Source organism: Epinephelus lanceolatus, chromosome 1 (genome assembly GCF_041903045.1).
Source record: "Epinephelus lanceolatus isolate andai-2023 chromosome 1, ASM4190304v1, whole genome shotgun sequence".
Classification (NCBI taxonomy): Eukaryota; Metazoa; Chordata; class Actinopteri; order Perciformes; family Serranidae; genus Epinephelus; species Epinephelus lanceolatus.
Genome location: NC_135734.1, coordinates 15,229,912 through 15,250,568, shown reverse-complemented (window position 1 = coordinate 15,250,568; position 20,657 = coordinate 15,229,912). Strand labels below are relative to the sequence as shown.

The 20,657-nt window shown below is 39.3% G+C and overlaps 1 protein-coding gene across 2 annotated transcripts; it reads left to right on the top strand.

The window, feature by feature from the left end:
- Positions 1-239: 239 nt before the first annotated feature.
- ankrd52b (ankyrin repeat domain 52b) lies at positions 240-18,483 on the top strand. Of its 2 annotated transcripts, none has more exons than XM_033626955.2 (28): positions 240-387; positions 1,208-1,291; positions 1,678-1,756; positions 1,956-2,026; positions 2,133-2,333; positions 2,689-2,776; positions 3,084-3,226; positions 4,664-4,876; positions 4,966-5,044; positions 5,148-5,262; positions 6,532-6,614; positions 6,744-6,846; positions 7,307-7,378; positions 7,467-7,607; positions 7,743-7,796; positions 8,802-8,913; positions 9,012-9,083; positions 9,182-9,383; positions 9,493-9,580; positions 11,002-11,119; positions 11,266-11,485; positions 11,816-11,903; positions 12,014-12,097; positions 13,206-13,351; positions 13,724-13,806; positions 14,186-14,268; positions 14,811-14,902; positions 15,161-18,483. In XM_033626955.2, exons 1-28 carry the CDS (start codon positions 361-363, stop codon positions 15,349-15,351), a joined length of 3,132 nt encoding a protein of 1,043 aa, XP_033482846.1. In that variant the 5' UTR covers positions 240-360; the 3' UTR covers positions 15,352-18,483. The 2 variants fall into 2 exon arrangements, with proteins under 2 accessions (XP_033482846.1, XP_033482845.1); XM_033626954.2 differs by having other exon boundaries at positions 7,740-7,796.
- Positions 18,484-20,657: the final 2,174 nt, after the last annotated feature.

Sequence of the window (20,657 nt, the reverse complement as noted above, 5' to 3'; positions counted from 1 at the left end):
TATGAATTAATACACGACTTGTTGTCTCTGCTAAATTCCCTGTTAAGTTTCCAAGTTTACAGTAATATCTAGATTGATTTAATTAACACATTGCTTAAATAAAACAACGCAAACCCACACTGATACTCAGAAAAGAACATTAACACAATGGCACATATCTGACAAGTTTTTGGTTTTTACTACTACGTGCATAAGGAGACTCCAAATCACGTTTCTTTAACTTCTCTCGCGATATTTTGGCAACTACACATCACATATCCCAGGAGCTAAGCTAAAGCTAGGCTAACTAGCTGCTACAAAGTGACATGTAGTCAACTTTACAGTCAGTCTCAATGAAGGAGCTTCCACAGTGATTGGGACATGGAGATAAGAAATATCAAGGACCAGGTAGTAAATAAAACTTAACGTTTGATAACTAACAGTGGCTTTCACAAGCATTGGACACAGCTGGCTAATCATGTTAGCGACATGTCGAGCAAAGTTTGCTACAAAGCTACTTTCAATGTAACTAATAATTTGCTATGCAAAACTAGACTTTGTTTCAGTTTGATATCCGATGTCTGAGTTTTGTAATGTACCTAAACCTTATCATTTGGGCAGCTGAGCTCTCTGGTACACGAAGTCCAAACTCTGCCAAACAAACATTTTAATCTTTAAATGGATCCAGATTTTCTTTTCTGCATACTCAAGTCTGTTTAATGTTATCTATGGAAGACAAATCTGGGCGAGTTATTCGTAATATGTGTAAATATTTGCTAAAATTAGAAGGAGCTTTGCATGATTCAAACAAGTAAGTCCTCTTGTTCTTCAGACAGATTCGCCAAAGCAATAAAAATGCTTTTGAACTGTACGTGATGTCCTTAACGTCACCGAAGCAGATTGCATCATTCCATTTACAATATTTTATTTGTGACAATTTAAACATTAACATTTTTCCTGGAAATGCACAGAAATTTGATTGTTACCAACTCTTTATTTAGACATGTTACAGTTTTATTGGCATCACCACAAAGTCATGGATCTATTTATGATCTCAGTGTGTTGAAACAAGTTTAAAAGAAACCACTTTCCTGTTTCTGTCTTGCTTTCTGCAAAAATAACATCTGGAAAAACCTCATGAACTGTGCCTAATTCTAATGCAGTTTCAACATTTGTTTTTTTTTCCTTGGTGTCTTTCATGTGTTTGCATGTCATGTATGTCTTTCAGTCTCCACTGGTCCAGGCTATATTCAGCCGAAACACAGAAGAAGTGACATTTTTGTTAAACCACAATGAAGATGTCAATTCACTGGTAATATTATCTTACATTAACTCTGCTCTTATGTTGTTTTTTGCAAGTATTTGCATGAATTATACTTTGTACAAACAATTCAGCCATAAATCTCTGCTGTAGGTTACTCACCGTTGATGTCTTGACTTGCAACACAGCTTTTCTTTAATAGAAAATTCAGACTTGTGTATGTTTTTGGTTACAGACAGTTTTCTGAGTAGATTTTCGGGACACATTTGATGCGAAATGTCAGTATGCTAAAGCGTTATATGAACATGGAGGGGAACAATGTAAAAAAAAAAAAAGTTTAACGTGCACATTAACTGTTCAAACATTTGGAGTCAGAATATAACATGAATATTATATGAGGATAATCTGATAAAATGTATTGTATTTTTTTCTCTCAGGACCAAGAACAAAGCACACCACTTCATGCTGCTGCTTATTTGGGCGATGTCCACACTATGGACCTACTTATTACTTCAGGTAGAAAAGCTATTTATCTGTCTTTGAAATATGTCAAGAGTAAATGGAAAGCCTATCATCAACTCCATACACTTGTGTATATTTTTACAAATCACCCTTTATAGTTATTAATACAATGAGTCGGTGAAGCACAGAAGAACTGAAATTCACCCAAAACACTCAAATTAATATCTAACTGCGCTGTTACTTTCTGTCACAGGTGCAAATGTCAACGCTAAGGACCAGGGTTTGCTGACTCCCTTACATCGAGCAGCTGCCTCTCGAAATCAAGTATGTTCCTGTTTCAAAACACAGGGAGAGAAATTTTTTTCTAAGGACTTGACCACCAGATTGTAACGTTTAACTCTGTCTTTGAAATTTTTGTTTTTTTCCTCAGAACTCTGTAGAGCTGCTCCTAAAGCACAGAGCAGAGGTCAACGCAAAGGACAAATATTGGCACACACCTTTACACATGGCAGCTGCAAAGTGGGCCACAGGCTGCGCTGAAGCTCTTTTACCACATGTGTGCAGCCTGGATGTTGCCGACAAGTCGGGAAGGACGCCGCTGCATCATGCAGCGCACAGCGGCCATGAAGAGGTAAACTTTAAAGTTGATAGTATTAACCAAAGTCTTCCTCCTGATCTTTTTCCATGTCTAAGGTTAACTACCAGACCTGTATGTTTGATAGTTATCATTTCAATGCTGGAAAGTAGATTTGCTCAAGGAAAGTGAATTTGCCTCATAATGTATTGAACTAGTTTTAAACAATATTTGTCTCTCTGTGTAGCCCAATAATAACCAGAGCCCTGTTAGAGCGTGTAACGCCAGGTGTTCAAGTGTTTCATAGACTGTTGTCAAAACAAAACAACACAATCCACTGGACGATAGTTATAGATAGAAATGAGATGAGCTGATAGACACATGAGTTGACGGACGTATTATGTTTCTGCAGATGGTGTACTTGCTCCTGAGCAAAGGTGCCAGTGTGAGTGCCAAAGACAAGAAGGAAAGGCAGGCAATCCACTGGGCCGCATACCTTGGTGAGCAGTGTCATTGATCGGTTAAAAGCTGTGAATTTTGTTATATTGTTAAAGAAAAGGATAAAGAACCTTTATCCTGACTTAAAAACATGAAGTAACGCAGACAATTTTTTTAGCATACAGCTGTTGATTTATTGTAACAGCATATGGCTGCCCCGGCTTATCAACACAACCTAACTAAAAGTCTCTTAACAACGTCAATATCTGGGGAATATTTGATCAAACTGGCTTGAATCTTGAGATACGGGTGTGCTGTGATGTGCATGCGTGGCAGAGATGTGTAGTAAATGTTCAGCCCTTCCTTCAGGACATGTGGAGGTTGTGAAGCTGCTGGTGTCTCACAGTGCTGATGTGATGTGCAAGGACAAACGTGGTTACACTCCGCTCCATGCTGCAGCCGCCAGTGGACAGTTAGACGTGGTCAAATACCTGTTGAGACTGGCGGTGGAGGTAAAGTGGCTCAGTCACAACACACTTCAACTGAAATCATAATACATTGTTGCCGCTGTTGTGTTTTATGCATTATATGTTCTGTAAAGAACGTTATTAATAAATGTGCTTAATCTTGTTTAATCGTGCTGCGGAGGGTTTCCAGAGTATTTGTAGAAATTTGTCTTTGCTTTAAAAGGTAGCTTCAGTATTTTTTTTAACCAGGAGCAAATTTTCATGTTTTTGTGTCTAAGTGACTTATTAGAACAACAACTTTTGAGACTGGTCCAGTATTTGGCAGCAGCCGCTAAACAGGCTGCAATGCAGTTAGTCCACTAAAATTGCTTGTTTTTTCCACTGACAGGCTAAGATTGTTAGTATCTGGCAACATTTTGGAAAGGATCTCTACAGAAATAGATCTTTGTTCAAGAGTGAGATCCTCTTTGTCACCTAACCCACCACATTTCATTTAAATAAAGTCATTTTAAAATCTTTAAAACACTCTTTATTCAGAGTCAGCAGAAACAAAATAAAACTCATGAAAAACATTTTGGGTTGTCTCTCCACTGTTCCAACAATCACCAACTCTGGTTTGTTTGACACAAAACTTAAATTCACCCTGTTTGATGTGAAAATATGCTGCTCCATACACAAAATTACTGTTTTTTTTAATGGATTCTGGTAGGTTTGCCGATTTTGGGTTATACATAAAGGTCTTTCTCACTAGGGACCTTTCCATCATTTTGTTAGACACTTCTCAATCTGAGCCTGTCAGTGGCAAAAACAAGCACTTGTAGTGGACATAAAGCGACGGTGCCTGGAGTGTTTAGATTGCATCTCTTAGCTGCCAACTGCAGCCCTCTCGCTCAATACTGGACCAATTTCAAAAATCATTGTTCCCCTTAGTCACTGAAACAAAAAAACATGGGAAAATACGTTTGAGGTTAAAAAAAAATACAGACGTTACCCTTTAAAATAAGAATAAACATGTCAGAAAACATCCTGCTCAACTACTCTACCAGAACACAGCAGTCCATCATTACAAATGGTTTGATGTGAGATTAGGCATCAGTAACATGGCGTGCTGTAGAGCTCCAGGCTTGGTGTCAAGTTGATTCTGGTCTGTGACATTAATCATGTCACTACTTCATCAGTAATCTGTTTTTCAATGATGATACCATCAGGTCACGTGATACATGTCTACATTCACAGCTGTAGCTAATATTAGTTTACAAATACATCACATACTTCCCTTTGAGCAAGCCAGATCTTTCAAACCAGATTTCCTTTTCATTTAAAAATGCCTCCAGGCTGCATCGGCCGAGTCACTTGACTCTTACACTGATAATAAATTTAACTGTTTATCTGGCTGACAAAACAAGGCTGTCATGCTTTTAAATCACCAGACATGTTTCATTTTATACCATTCATCAATTGTTTTCCTCCTCTGTCTCTCAGGCTGATGAGCCTAACATTTGTGGGAACACAGCGCTCCACATGGCCTGTCACACAGGGCAAGACGCTGTGGCCACTGAGCTAGTGAACAGTGGTGCCAACATCAATCAGCCCAACCACCTTGGCAGCACGCCGCTTCACCTGTCTGCCGCCTCCTCCAGCGGGGTGTTGTGTCTTGAGCTGCTAATTAACAATGGTGCTGATGTCAGCGTGCAGGTGAAGATCTTGTTTTTGAATGTACAGTGTACAGATTATAATGAATTATGCCTTTCTTTTAACCAAATGTTTTTTTTCTGTGCTAACAGAATAAAGAAGGGAAGAGCCCTCTGCATATGGCTGCCATGCACGGCCGCTTCTCAGGCTCACAGATTCTGATCCAAAATGGTAACATACCCTCAGAATATACTCTGACTTCAAATATCCAAGCATGTCCTCAGCTGAAACAACATCATACTTACATCCTGTTTCCTTCTCCCTCTGTACACAGGTGGGGAGATTGACTCTGTCGATATATTTGGAAACACTCCTCTTCACATTGCTGCCAGATACGGTCAGGAGCTGCTGATCAGTACTCTGCTGACAAATGGCGCTGATAAGACCAGGTAAGTCTGTCCAAACCTGAGACCCTCTTTTCACTTTACGTTAAAGGCGTTTTTGGTGATTGGATCAGTCAGATAGTGCTTTACTACATGAATGACAAGTATAAAACCCAAAACATATTGAAGACATATTGTGATCCAACTGGCCAAACCACCTCCAGAGGTGGTCAGAGACGCATTGTTATCACATCGAGCTCAAGTGTAAATGCAGATACGCTTACCATTCACCTACAACAACTGCGTGGGCAAAATCTAACTTGCACATGACTGTTCCAACCCAGCAAGGCAGCAGCGGCTCTCCCTTACCTGACACTGAAGCTGCCGTGCACATGGTGGTCTCTCTGTTAACTGATGTTAACATAACTGGGGTGTCTCCCTCATCTGCAATGTATTCTTCTGTCAGTCACTGTCTTTACAATCAGGAAGGCCTGTTTCATCCTCGTTGACCTCGGTGTTGGCTTCTAAATTTTGCTGACAGGCTCTGACATATATAACAAAGAAAACTATGGACCAACAAAGATTATTTTTAATATTTGTTTTATTTTTATGCCCATATTGTCTCTGAAAATACAGACAATATCATGCACCCTGTGTAATTGTAATTTATGAGAAATAAAAGCTTTTTTTCCCTTCTTACCATAATAGCTGTTGACAGGCGGGTAGTTGCTGATGGACGGGGGCAGGGCCTTATACTGCTTGGGCTGTAGAGGGGTATACTTAACAGGCCAGAGTCAAGACCATAGTGTCTGCATTTAGCTTGGTCAGACGAAAGTATACAGGCAAAACTTGTCAGTTCATATTGCAGCCGAGCCATTCATGAATGGCTAAATAAATGGTGTGGAAAAGCTACAACCAACCAGTTGTTTGAGCAGGACAGAGTGATCAGATCTCAGTGTGAATAGTGGAGACGCATATTAACACCAGGTGTCACTGTAATCAGGTTAAACCCTATCTAGATGGGTGTACATAAAATGAGATGCAGGTGTAAAGAGGGTCTGAGAGTGTTTGGTGTTTGTGTTTTTGATTTATTCTTGTTCCAATTAAGCTGTAAAATAAAAGCATCATTACACATACGTACAGACTTAATTATTGCAAATAATCTTGTAATATTCTGCTGCCTGACTAAGACGTTTATCTGCACACAAAACATTGAGCTGAAAACTGGCTTTCAATACTAAAACATTCAAATAAGCCAATTCCAATTTCATACAGAAAATCTCTTCCCATCTTAGCACAAACTAAAGTGAATAATCTTTGTTGTGATCTCTGCAGACAGGGGATTCATGGGATGCTTCCACTGCATTTTGCGGCGCTCTACGGATTTCCAGACTGTTGTCGAAAGTTGATATCTAATGGTGAGAATATGTTTGAGTAATTGAGTTGTGCTCCTCAATTTATCCACCAAGATTTAACATTTAAATACCGACACAACTGAATTTTTTTTTCACTTAACAAAATGTTATTGTTGGCTGTGTATCGTTCAGGCCAGTTTTACGTGATGCCGTCTAAAACGCCGTCAACTGGGGCTGATATAAACACCTTAGATGATTACGGGAGGACCTGCCTGCACGCAGCTGCCTCTGGAGGGTGAGCTAACACATGCACATCATTAAAATTATTACTTTGTTTTTTTACTATATATACATTCACAATACATACAAAGTTTAACCTACTGATAGAAATCTGCATGTTGTTTGTTTCTCAGCTGATCATAGTTAAAGATATTGGACTGTTTTCCTTCTATTTTTACAATCTTCATATGATTTTTCATATCTAAAATATTGTAGATACATGAGGAGGATATTTTCTGCTTGTGAAAATTACATTTCACCATATTTTTTGTCAGATTTTGGTCATCATAAAATCCAGTGCTTAGTTTAAATCTTGTCTTGCTGTCAGTTGGTTTCTGAACTTGTTGATCATTGTAGCCAATTAACATAAAACATAAATGCAATTAAGAGCATGCAGCAATAAATAACACTATAGCTCTGCTCCAAGTGTGGTGTCATTTGTTGAACACTTCTGACCTTTTTTCCTCTCGTGACAGAAATGTCGACTGCCTGAACTTGCTGTTGAATAGTGCTGCTGCTGATCTGGATGCAAAAGATCATTTGGGAAGGTAAGTGGTGCTGAATATCTGGAGCTAAGACTTTAACTCTGCTATGGTGTTACCTGATATCACAGCTGTCCCCTGTTGCACCTCACAGATCTCCTTTGCACTATGCTGCCGCTAACGGGAACAGCCAGTGCACGATCGCCCTGGTGAGGGCAGGCGCTGAGGTCAACGAGCTAGATCTGACAGGCTGCAGCCCTCTGCACTACGCTGCTGCGTCTCACACCTTTAGTGGGTAAGTGAGCATTTACTGTTATTTTAATGTTTTATTCGTTTTACTTAGCGCAGCGAGAACACCAATCTGTGGACAGGTTGATAATCCCAACTTCATTCAGAACACTTAAAAAAGTGTCTGTCTTTTTTTCAGCAGAGGGGAAACGAGCTCTGAGCCTGACAGTGAGGGAAAACATCATGAAGCCTCTCTGTAAGTGACGTATTTGTAACACATACTGCTAATTTTGTGTTTGTATTATTTTAAATTTTGTGTTTGTATTATTTTTTTATGTTCAATAAACTTACCTAAGAAAATCATAAAGCAGATAAACGTTATATGTGCTCTGCTGTGCAGAATCCACAATAATTTTGTCTTTCAGTCAGTATATGTTTGTTGACTCGCTGTAACCGAGCCAACCGTCAGTTATTACATAAAATGATTAATAACAAAATCAGAGATCAGAAAAAAAGTCAAAATCAAATCTGTGAGATCAAATAGAAAGACAAGGTGAAACCATACTTTTATTATTTTAGGTGATGAAAACATTTGTAAGACTTGGAACACGTTACAGATACAGGGTTTAATTTTGATATAAAAATGCATTAAAAATAATTTGTCTTGGGTGCACTTGATATTTAAAAACCATGTTTCATTTAGTGGAACCTTTAATGCATTTCCCAAAGACATTGAGAAGTGAATGTTTGTGAAACACTTACAAAGTCTGTCTTTGATAACGTTTTGTTACTGGAAAAAGAATTGAACAGAGGGAAAGGGATGGTTCACAAAATACATGTTTCTTACTGAAAGTGCTGTTTATTCACTGTATCAATTGTTTTGGTGATATAGGCCATAGAGATGTCTGCTTTCTCTTGAATATAATGAAACTAGATGGCACTTGGCTTGTGGTGCTCAAAGCGCCAAAAATAATACATTTGAAACACTCAACAGCAATGTCTCTTTCCACCACACAGAAGGAAGCGAGACGTTGAAAGACATTGCTGTTGAGTTTTTCAGATATATTTTTTGGCACTTTGAGCACCAGAAGCTGAGTGCCATCTAGTTCCATTATATTGGAGAGAAGGCAGACAACTCTACAGACGGTATGTCCAGCACTCGGCAACTCACACCAAAACAATCGACACTGATAAATAGCACTACAGGTAAGAGAGATTTGAGGGTGAATTGTCCCTCTAATGTTGTGCTCTGTATGTTCAGGTGTTTAGACTTCCTGCTTGACAATGGGGCTGATCCAACTCTGAAGAACAGTAAGGGTTACAGTGCCGTCCACTATGCAGCAGCTTATGGGAACAAACAGCACCTGGAACTGGTCAGTGGTATCTTTGATTTAGAGGCACATTTTTTCTTGGTAAATAATTATCGACTCGACCTACAGTAGTTGACGTTTTTTGTTTTTTTTTCTTGTAGCTCCTGGAGATTTCTTTCAACTGTCTTGAAGAGGTTGAAAGTAATATTCCAGTCAGTCCGTTGCACTTAGCTGTAAGTAGCACATGATTACAATGATGCACTAGAACAGATGTGACTTACATGAAGACCACATGTTTACAATACTTTCATGATGCATTCTGCTGTTACAGGCGTACTATGGTCACTGTGAGGCGCTGCGTTTGCTTTGTGAGACATTGGTGAGTCTGGATGTGCGGGACATTGACGGCAGAACTGCCCTCCACCTGGCTGCTCAGAGAGGTTTCGCCCCGTGTGTAGAGGTGCTGCTGAAACATCAAGCCTCTTACACACTGAAAGAGCACAAGCATAAGTGGACGGCTATCCATGCTGCAGGTAGTTGTGTGTGTGTGCGCGTGGGGGGGGGTTAATAAGTAATTAATCTCTGTGAAACTGATATTTTTTTACTTAATCTTTTTTTCCTTTTACTCTTCCCCCTGTGCAGCTGCTGAGGGTCAAATGGACTGTCTGCTTTTATTGGTCAACAGGGAACAAAGTGCCGACGTCATCGACAGTCCAGATACACAGGGACAGTGAGTCACTTTGTTATCATTGGTTGATTCAGTAAATTCTGGACATGCACAGAGATTACATACATTACTGTTAATTTTAATCTTAATAGAATAATTTGTCTTATTATGACATGGCAGAGTGTAAAATATTGTATATATATAACCTAATAATATAATATACTGGAAAAACTGTAGCTATAAAAGAATTAGTAAAATGTTTATCACCAGCTGTGACAGTGTGGCTGGTATTGTGAGTCTGTGTGTATCATCATGGCAGAATGTGGTCCAGGTGACATCTATTGTAGCAGGAACTACCACAGAAATGTTTTAGAGTATTTTGCCAGGTGTTTGTCTGTCTGTCTGTGGACAGATTTTGTCAATGCGGTGGCATCACAACTGTGAAAGTTAGAAGATGGCTGTGGTCTTAACAAGTCACGGTCATGGATCACAGTTTTGCGGCTAGTGTGATCTCATCAGAAGATGGTGTTTAGCATTTATATTGTATTTCAAAAGTATTATAAAACAATTACTATAGGTGTTACTGATACAGATATAGATGTGTAGGAGTTTTTTTTGAGCTGTAAATTAAATAATTAAATTATATGTCTGTACTGTGATGTTGATATTGACATTTTCTTAACAAATTTATAAAAATTCCAGGTTGAAAACAGCTCAACATCTACTGTTTAAATCAGCCCTGAACCTTGCAAGACCTGACACAGAGTCAATCGGTTGTTGTTGTTGGTATGGTTGTTGTTGTCTGTGTCATAAAATGTATTTAAAAAAAAAAAGAATGTTAGGCGACTATCAGGCTTAAAAAAAAGTTAGTCGCAGAGAGACTGAGCAGAGGAACACTGTCCTGCCAGATGTGCTGGCTGTCATTAACTGACACTGATCAGATGACTGCGTTTTGAATATTTATTGTAAGACAAGATTGCATCCAAAACATTACAGGGCAAGATCCACATCTGTACACAGGCGTCCATAACAAAACAAAACAAAACAGTGATCAAAAGAAACTAACAAAACTTAACAAAGCATAGAGCGGTCAACAAAAATTAGGGCTGTGCCTGTCACCCCCTCTCGTTCCATTCATTCGCAAAACTGACTGATAGTAGTGATAAATGTATTCCAATACCATGTGACCCAGTTACCGGACGTTGCAAAATAAGGTGTACAAATAATAACAACAAAGATCATAATCCAGCACCCACAATTCCCTCCTAGCAACTTCTGCCTCACACATTCACGCTCCTCACACCTTCCTTGCCCACTTTTTAGGATTTTTCAGTTATGCAGACTCAGAACAAGGGGTGAAGTTACTCTTTAAGGGGGCTGGGTTATTTTAGTCATCAAAAATCCAAGGTATTTTAGCTATTCTGACACAATCAGAGAATTATCCTCACAGCATACTACTTCTTCTGTTTGTTTGTTTTATGCAGGACGGCTCTCATGCTGGCGGCTCTGGGATGCCACACTGACTGTGTCCACATCTTGTTGGAGAAAGGAGCGAAGGCTGATGCTGCAGACAAAAATGGCTTCACTGCATTACACAGAGCTGTAAGTGTATTTGCTGTGTGTTTGTGTGTGTGCATGTCCTATCACTTAATTAAAGGCACTTAATGATGTAAATGTGGGATTTGTGCCATTACAGAGTCCTGGATGTGCCAGATGTGTTGTTGATATCTTATGTCCTCTCCCTGCAGACCGCGTTGGGCAGTGAGGACTGTGTATCTGCTCTGTTGGAACATGGAGCCTCTGCTCTGTGTAGAGACTTTAAGGGAAGGACCCCGCTGCACCTTGTAGCGTCCCGCGGCCACACAGAGCTACTTCAAACTTTGCTAAAGGCTGCTATGAAAGCTGACCCTCTGGACTCCATATTGGACTACAGAGGCTACACGCCCACCCACTGGGCTGCCCACCAGGGTGAGACGTCAGGGCAAGAATTCATATCAGATGCACTTAAGTAATTCTGAAAAACAAACAAAAAAAAAAAAAAGAGTTTGGATCAGTGTTGTATAGAATAACAATAAATTTAAAAAAAAGCTTGACAAACACATGCATGAATGGACATTTTGTGGAGCAGCGCCAGCACCTTCTCTCACCACCAGTTTCTATCTGCAGCATTGTTTTAGCCTTTGGATGATTCTCTCAGTTTTAACACTTGCCGGTCTTGTCAAAGACTTGTATGATGTGATTTTGTATGACCATTATTTTACAAAGATTTGAATATCTACCTGTGTCCTGTGTCTGTAGGGCGTGAAGGATGTTTACACATTTTACTTGAAAACAAACTCTTTAGCAACCAGGAGGGAAACCGGTTCACTGCATTGCACTGTGCTCTGTGAGTATTGTAAATGTTCATCATACATTATCTGTATTAGATATTACCGGGAATAATATCTTTTTTAGTGTGATTCTTCACAATGTAACAACTCCCTTCTTCCTACGCAGAGTTAATGGACATGATGTTGCTGCTGGACTATTAGTGAAGACTGTTGGCCCTCAAATTGTAAAAGTTTGCGATGCCAAAGGAAGGTGGGTTCTGCTCTGAGCTGAGCTCTTCTTATCATAACAAATCTATTTCATGCAGCACTGCAGGTTGGGATCAGAAGTTTTAGGTTTATTTTCAATTCAGGTATAAATCTACAAGCAGTGGTTGTATGTGTGCAATTAAATCACTCTTATGACAACTCAACATGATTATTGTTGCTGATTTGGTTAACAAATTTTTCAGTTTTTTTTAAGCAAGTATTAGTTATAATATTGACTGGTAAAATAAAGTCATTAAAACAGATTTTATTAAAATCTCAAAAGTGTTAATGATTCGCTGATTTAGAATTTTGTTTAAGGGGGCCTACTCTGCTCATTTTCAGATTCGTACTTGTATTTAAGGTTTCTATAAAGACATGTTTTCATGCTTTTTTGGCCAAAATACATTTTTATTCCTCTTACTGTCTGTGCTGGAACACCTATATTCACCCTCTGTCTGAGATGCTCTGTTTTAGTGCCTGTCTCTCTGAGTCCCCCTTCCAAAAAAGCCTAGTTAGCTCAGTGTTTCTGGGTCTTGTGCATCTCAGTGTTGTTGCACCTTCATTGCAGCCGCGGAATGACAGAATAGAGCAGAACTTTCTACTATGAAAAATTAAAGCTTCTAAACATAACCAGTCATGTTCCAGCAGAGTTATGATCCAAAATCAGGGAGAAATTAACATCAGCAACCAAGATTACAAGTTTTCTTGCGTTGCCAGGAAACACGTAGTGTGGTGTGCGTGAAGCAGATGACCATACTGTACAAAGACATCTGTCACAATCTGACAACATCTGGTCTCAGAAGTAGAAAAAACAGTTGGAAACACAGTATTAAGACAAAACACCTGAGGTTTTTGCTCGCACAGATTACTTTTACATACATTTACCTCATTATTTAAAACTTTGGCCAGATTTAATATGAACATCTGTCATTTTAACATCATATATGACAAAAAGTAAGGAAATGCATAATAGGTCCACTTAAAACCTGCAATATTTTGTTATCCTAAAAGGTACAAGAAAGACCTTTCGTAGCTTTCAGAAAGATGCTAATTAAACAGTATTTTCGTGTTCAGAAGTGGTGAATTTTCATGTGTATGTTGTGTGTGTCCAGGACGCCACTGCATGCGGCTGCTTATTCAGGAAATGTTGCTGGGCTCCAGCTGGTCCTGGCCCAGGGAGCAGACGTCAATGCTGTGGACCATTGTGGATGCTCTGCTGTGATGGTTGCTGCTGAATGTGGACAGACTATGGCTGTTGGTATGTGATTGAAATTTCTGCTGTCAGTGTCTTATAGTGTGTATGCCATTATCCTTATCAACACCTTGGAAACCTCAAAACACATCAGCACTGTTTTCAGCTCAAGAAGAGCACAAAATACACAATCTCCATTTCCGCCTTTATTATTTATTTTCAAGCACTCAATTATACATGATAACTTAAGAAACATGTCTCCCTTTAGCACATGGGTACTGTTGTTTTGACCCACACAGCCCTCACTTATGGTTCCCTTTAATACACCACACAAATGTGTTTCCCTGTTGGACTGATTGTAAGTTGCTAAATGTCGAAATATCTGAACGTCTAAGGTCCGTATTCGTTGTGAAAGCTGTTTTATTTTCTGCATTTCAGAGTTCTTGCTACACAAAGCGAAGCCAGACCTGACCTTGGTGGATGTCAATAATAACACTGCCCTTCACTTAGCCTGCAGCAAGGTCACATACACATACAAATGCATGTACTGTTTGCATGCATGTAGTGGCACAATAACAAGTTTTGCATGTGTGTAGCAACAGTAATGTATCTGTCAGATCAGCTGATAACCTGCCAAAATATTATAAAACCCCAGTTTAAAATGAGATTGAAAATGTAATCAAACAAGCTTTCAAAGTTATTTTTATTTCATAGAGTTATGAATGTGAGAATGTGGTGCTATAGCAGTGCACGGTATGTCATTTACTAAATAATGCAAATTAATTGAAAGCTTTGATTACATTCTCAGATATACTTATGATATTGACAACGATTTTCAGGCAGTTTGTTCAAAGTGATAATTTGTTTTAGCAGTATAGTTCAATGTGGTTTATTCCACAGGGTCATGAGATGTGTGCCCTGCTGATCCTTGGAGAGATCAGCGACTCCTCCCTCATAAATGCAACAAACAGCTCCCTCCAAATGTGAGTTGTATGCTGTTATATATATGTTACAAACTTACCAAAACGTGTAAAACTGTGAAATGTTGACAATAATTATCTTGGAATTTATGTTTGGTATTAAGACACATCATGCATTGAGTATTTAAAAGTCATATTTCAGTAAGACTGACTGTGTGTGTTGATAGATTATGCAGGTTAATAGTGCAGGGCATGATAATATCACAGTATTTCCACATTTTCTTATAATATAATGAGTTTAGTTAGCTTTTTAAATAGTATGACTTTATTCTCATAAAATTGTAACTTTTTACTCGAAATCTCAGATTTTTTTCCCTCAGCGTGGCCGTAATACTCTGTCGTAACATTGTGATGTTGCTGGTTAATATTTCCTGTTTACTTTACTAAAGTATTTTTCTATTTGGTTTGAAGTTTCCGAAGAAAATTTTACAATATCTGCTCTCCTGCCATCAGACCCAGTAATACTGCATGTGAATTCTTTAATGTGGTTGCTTGCATTCCTCCTAAGTTCTCTGTAATCAGACCTGTCTTTCTTTCTCATGCAGGCCTCTTCACATCGCAGCAAGGAAAGGCCTGGCAACTGTAGTGCAGGTGTTATTGAGCAGAGGAGCAGCAGTCATGGCTGTAGATGAGGAAGGTAAGCAGGAATAATTATGTTTCTTTGATAAAATACCACTGTGATTATCTGGCAAAATGTCCAGGGTGTACTGCCCTTGCCTACTCTCAGCTGGGATAGGCTCTAGGGCCCCTGCAATCCTGTACCAGGATATGCAGTTACAGATGATGGATGGATGAATGAATAAATGATACAGCACAGCAGCAGTCCATGTTTTCAGCCATAAATTGTTACGGAGGAACACTGTAGGATGATTGTTTGCCTGTTTGCCTTCTGCAGGCCACACACCAGCTCTGGCCTGTGCCCCAAACAAGAACGTGGCAGACTGTCTGGCCCTGATCCTTTCCACCATGAAGCCTTTTCCTCCCCGAGACGCCAGCCCTGGAACAGCCTCTCACTTCAACCCAATCCTGAAGAACTGCGGCATTGCTACCACCTGTGGATCCAGCGGCAACCTGTGTCACGCCTAAGTCCAGGTGCTGCAGGAGGGCATTGTGGGCCTGGGTGAAATTTTTGTAGCCCAGTGTCGCCATGCACAGCCAAACACAAGGAACATGTGGTCATACATAGCTTCTTCTCTCTTGTGTCATGACATTTTTACATGTCTGCATGCACACTAAGTGCTTGTGCACCAGTAGCATCGATTGCTTCTCTTGAACTTAGTCTTACACAATACTAATAATAGCAGACCTCTTAGATTATCTACCTGTCACGTGAGTTGAGTTTAGCACACATATTTGTTATTTTAATGAAGTATTAACCATTAAAAACGAATGGAGGTTTTAAAATGAGCACACTACACAAGCCTCTCCACTTGAACCCCGTCCACTGTCAGTATTGACGTAATTTCTCGTTAACCACCAGAGCCTGAAATCTCCATGTTTGTCTTCAGCTGATACGATTGCAAAACTAATCGGAAGGCTGTGTGTTTACGTATGTGTGTGTGTGTCTACAAGTGCTACGTTAGACACTGCTTCTTAATATACTTGTTTTGAAATATCTAACAGGTGCTTTAAACCTTATATGCAATTAATAAGACTGTATTTTTCTAACCTGCCTGAAGTTCAGCTGACATTACACTGATATAAAATAACCTCATTATTCGAATATTATCATGACTTGCATAAGTTACATTTCAGTTTAGTAAAGTCACAAGCATGTGTATAGTATTAGTTATATAGTTTACAGAGTCTAGTGTATATATAGTTATTGAAATGAAGTTAACCTTTTACTTTTATTATCTTGAAAATCCCAAATTATTGAGAATTAACCTCAGGTCGCTCTGTACTGTACTGTGGGTGCAATAAAAAGCACATTTTAAGCAGGATGTTGCGTAACAAACGTATAACAGAAGTAACAGAATTTCAGTGAAATAAGCCAGAGAATAAAACAAACAAATGAAAGGGTAAAGAAATACGCTATGTGCTAATATTAAATGTTTTAAAGCACTAGAAAAAAAGGAATCCGTCAGTGTCTAAGCATTAAAGTCTTCAACAAATGTGTCATTTCACTGTCTGCAACTAAAGATTCAGTTAATTGTTGATTGTTTTTTTTTTTAATTAATGATTAAGTGCACATTATAAGCTGCGAGAGCCTAATGCGACATCTTTTAATTGTTTGTATTTTTCTTATCAGCAGTCTAAAACCCAAAGATATTTTATTTACACAGATATCCGACTAAGAAAAAGAGCAAATCCCTCACATTTTAAAGGCTGTAACCAGAGAATAACTGACATTTTTTGCTATGCACTAAATGGTTAAAGGATTTTTTGTGGATCACCTTGTCCATCAATTGTGTCAGCACCACATTTGACCTTTGTTATCGCTATGTGTGCAATGAAATTAAATGTAAGAAACTGCTCACATTTAACGCCACTAACAATCTGTGAAACACTAGAAACTAAAATAATTGTTTTCTTTTAATTATTGTTTACTGGCCCAGTGGAAAAATCTTCCTTCGTAATTGTTGAGTAATCATTGACATTCAATAAATCTGTTTTTAGGAGATATGTCACATATTTTACAATTAAGAAAATTTGCAGTGCCCACACAACTAATATTTTTTTAAAATGTTATTCACTTGTTAAAGGAGCTCTGTACAACCTTCAGAGCCTATCTGTAGCCCTTATTACACAGAGATCGCACTATAGGGTCACTACAAAGTCCCTTCTTTATGCTTCCTTTGTATTTTTACACAGAACCAAACAACAGCAGCATCATGCCGCTCTACTGTGTGATTTTAGACAGCATGCTGGCATCATGGAATCAGAAGAGGTGTGGCGACATGACGTTTAACACAACAGCATTGGCCTCTAGTGTGACATTCGACATACGTGTCGGCAGCGCTTTATAAAGCACAACAATGGCATTAACATGGCAATAATAATCACTTACTGTCCCTGTTATGTGGCATCTGCTCGGAGGATAAGGAGCTCCCAGACCTCATTATTTTCCGAATTTGCGGACATATTTGGCTGCTGTTCTTCTTCTTCTTCAGTTAGCTGCTAACTGCCATCAGCTACTTTTAAAATCTCCGGTGATGAGTCGCACACATAGCACGTCATCACACTGGGGTCCCCGTGATCCTGTCATGCCAGCTGTCCCATTGTTACTACCTCCGGCAAGACACCTCTGCCCCCCATTCTGCAATTGTACCTTTTTATACAGAGCGGCGAGGTGGCACAACAGCATGAAATTCCCATCTTGTTGAAGAGGCCGTGTAAAAGGGGCTCATGATTCAGAGTGCTGTCCTAATATCACCATTAACCGACATATAAGCACAGTGCAGAGTGGCAGCAATTCGCTCGCCAGTGGGACACACTCATAGGGACTCATATGCACACGCAGCCGGACTGTCTACCGTAACATAGAACAGAGAAGCTTGGATTACAACACGCGGAGCGTTAGCATGACATTTTCTGTTTTACTCCTCTCTATCTTTGCATTGCAAATTAAGGTTTGCTGCCATATTAATGCTCTGAATATCCCGTACAGAACCTTAAAATGTATTAGCACAACATACCTGTACTGGTACAAAGATGCCACTGCCTCTCTCTCTTTAAAGATCAAGTTTTATAAATGGAGTTTTTCATTAAATGTTTATCTTTTTTATATTTTGAAAAGCTGTATACACACACAGACTTTGATATTTCTCCTTTTCCTAATTGATGTCTTTTACCCAAGTAATACCCGCTGTGTTATCTTAAAAAGGCTTTAAACAATTTGCACTCTGACATGAAAGTTTACATTTTACAGTGAGGTGTCCTTCTTAGGTGTATGCAAGTATGATATGAAAAGGAAAGTACATTTTACAAATTAAACTTAAAGATAACAGAAACTAATTCACTTTGAGCTTGTCCTTCCTTGTTTGATTAGAATGAAATTACAGGGACAAAATGGTTTGACATTTCTAAACACCAGTTGCAGTGAAATGTTTGTCTGTCTGTAGGAAGTGCTCTGTTAACGGCTTTTCATGTGAACAAACTGTCCTCTGTGCATTTTACCGAGATTTCAGGGCTTAACTCCCAACTTGAATACTCTGTGTGATTTAGTTGTGGATGGCATTCATATGAGAAATACATAATAAATTACTACCACGAGAATGGTCTCTGCAATGTTTTCTTTCCATTTCCATGTTGTTTAGCTCTATGAGAATTTGTGCACGTCATTGACCTTAAGCAGCTCTGCCACCTGACATCTGAACAAGGCTGTCCTGCATCTGTACAACCAAGATGCTTGAAAAAAATTTGCAGCTGTAAATTTTAACCAGAACAACTGAGTTTGTCTGATTAAATAAGACAGATTCCAGTTTTGTTTTGAGTAATGCTGTGCTGCAGGCTGAACGGTTTTGTGGCTCATACATATGTTAATCCATTATAGTAGTGATGGTTTAGAATATCTAACATATTTGCAATAGGTAGCAGTTTTAACCAAAGTGCATGGCTTCTTAAATGAGCTCATAGATTATCAAGAAGGGTTAGTGTTGATATCAGCAGCTGTTAATGGTATTGGTGTCTGAAAAGAAAAAGCAGTATTAAGCGATTTTTACTAATCATCTCAGTATGTGTGGTACTGAAAGAACGGACCTGTAGAAACTTGGTATAAGGAAAGGAACACAAACCAGCTTGCAGGACATGTAAACACATTTTCAAGGTACAAATATGAACAACAGCAAAAACTCATAACTAAAATCACTCGAGAAATGACCCCTTTCCTTTCCATCTTATGAAAAGTGCAAATAGACGAGATTATTTGCTTGAATTTATATGTCGGCCAATATTCTAAAAGTCTGCATCAGAAAGTTACATTCAAGGATCCCCAACACCACCAAGTAAAAGCGGTCTTCAGTACTTTGAGTTGAATATCAGGCCAACAGAAGAACATCTACTCAATTGTATTATATTTCTTTAGGGACTAGAATATATATGTGGCTTCTGGGGGAAAAAAACAAGGTCTGGAACACCAGACGCCCACTCCTGTTCTGCCCCTTCTTTACTGTGGCTCATAGGCACACAGGAATTAAAAGAAAAATAAGAGATAAAAACAAGTATGTGCATCATTATATCAACACAGTGTAAAAATGCTTAGAAATCCAACATGAACAGAGAATATCCACTTGATTGTTTGGGACTCCTGGTTACACTCTGGCCTGTTACAAGCATCATAACAGCCATGACCTGAGCATGATCTCATACAGTTGTATTCACTTTGAATCTATAGTCAGAAAGATGGATAGAACCAAACATGATCTAAGTTTTGACGTTTTAATGAAGTATTTTAATTTTTTCAGACACAGAAAATAAGAACAACAAATGTGTGTGTGGGTGATGGAAGGTGGAGAAGGTCAGGGTTAGGGGGGTGTAGGATGGTTTACTGCTGTCCAGCTTGATAAGCTGAACTCTCCACCACTTTATTGTCACTGTGGCTGCTCCTCTTCTTGCGAGCCAAGCTCCAGAAGCCCTGTCTCCTCTCCTTTGCCTCCTTCCCCTCCTCCTCCTGTCCAGCCTCAGCTGAACACACTGCAGCCTCCACCTCCTCCTCCACAATGCTGCGTCTTTGCTTCTTTTTGCTCCAGAAGCTCAGTTTCTTCTCCTCTTACACCTTTTTCTCTTCTTCAGCCTCAGCTGAACACACTGCAGCCTCCACCTCCTCCTCCACAATGCTGCTTCTCTGCTTCTTTCTGGCCAAGAAGCAGTGCTTCTTCTTCGTGTTCTTTTTAAGGGCAAGCTCCTGAAAAAATAAAAACAGTACATATTAGATATAGATCCAGATACATAGACTCACTTCTTTAGGCTAATTCTGACACAAGCTGTTAGAATCTGTAGGGACATATTCTACAGAAAAAGCAACATACCTGATGTTGGATTATTTTCAAAAATCACAAGCTTCAGCTCCTCCTCTGCTTTGGTCACATCCCTCATCAGGGCATCCTCTTTCTCCAGCCAAAGCTCCTCCATCTCCTTCTGTCTCCTCTCCCAGCTATCCTCTCTTGCAGCCAGCTCTCTCTTGAACTTCGGTTCCAGACCATCACACTTCTTTGTGCTCTGGTCCAGTTCAATCTGTTTGAGGCAGAGCTGGGATGAAACGATGAAATGCTCCTCTGTGCGAGTAATTTCGTCTCTGATGGGCTTGATGACTTTGTCTTTCTTGAAGTGACCACATTGGCACACTCCATCCACAGTCGTTTCACTGCCTTGTTGGCTTTTAACTGGCTGTAGAAACCTAGGACTTTAAACCTGGGGTCCAGCAATGTTGCCAGCGTTGTCACATTCATCGT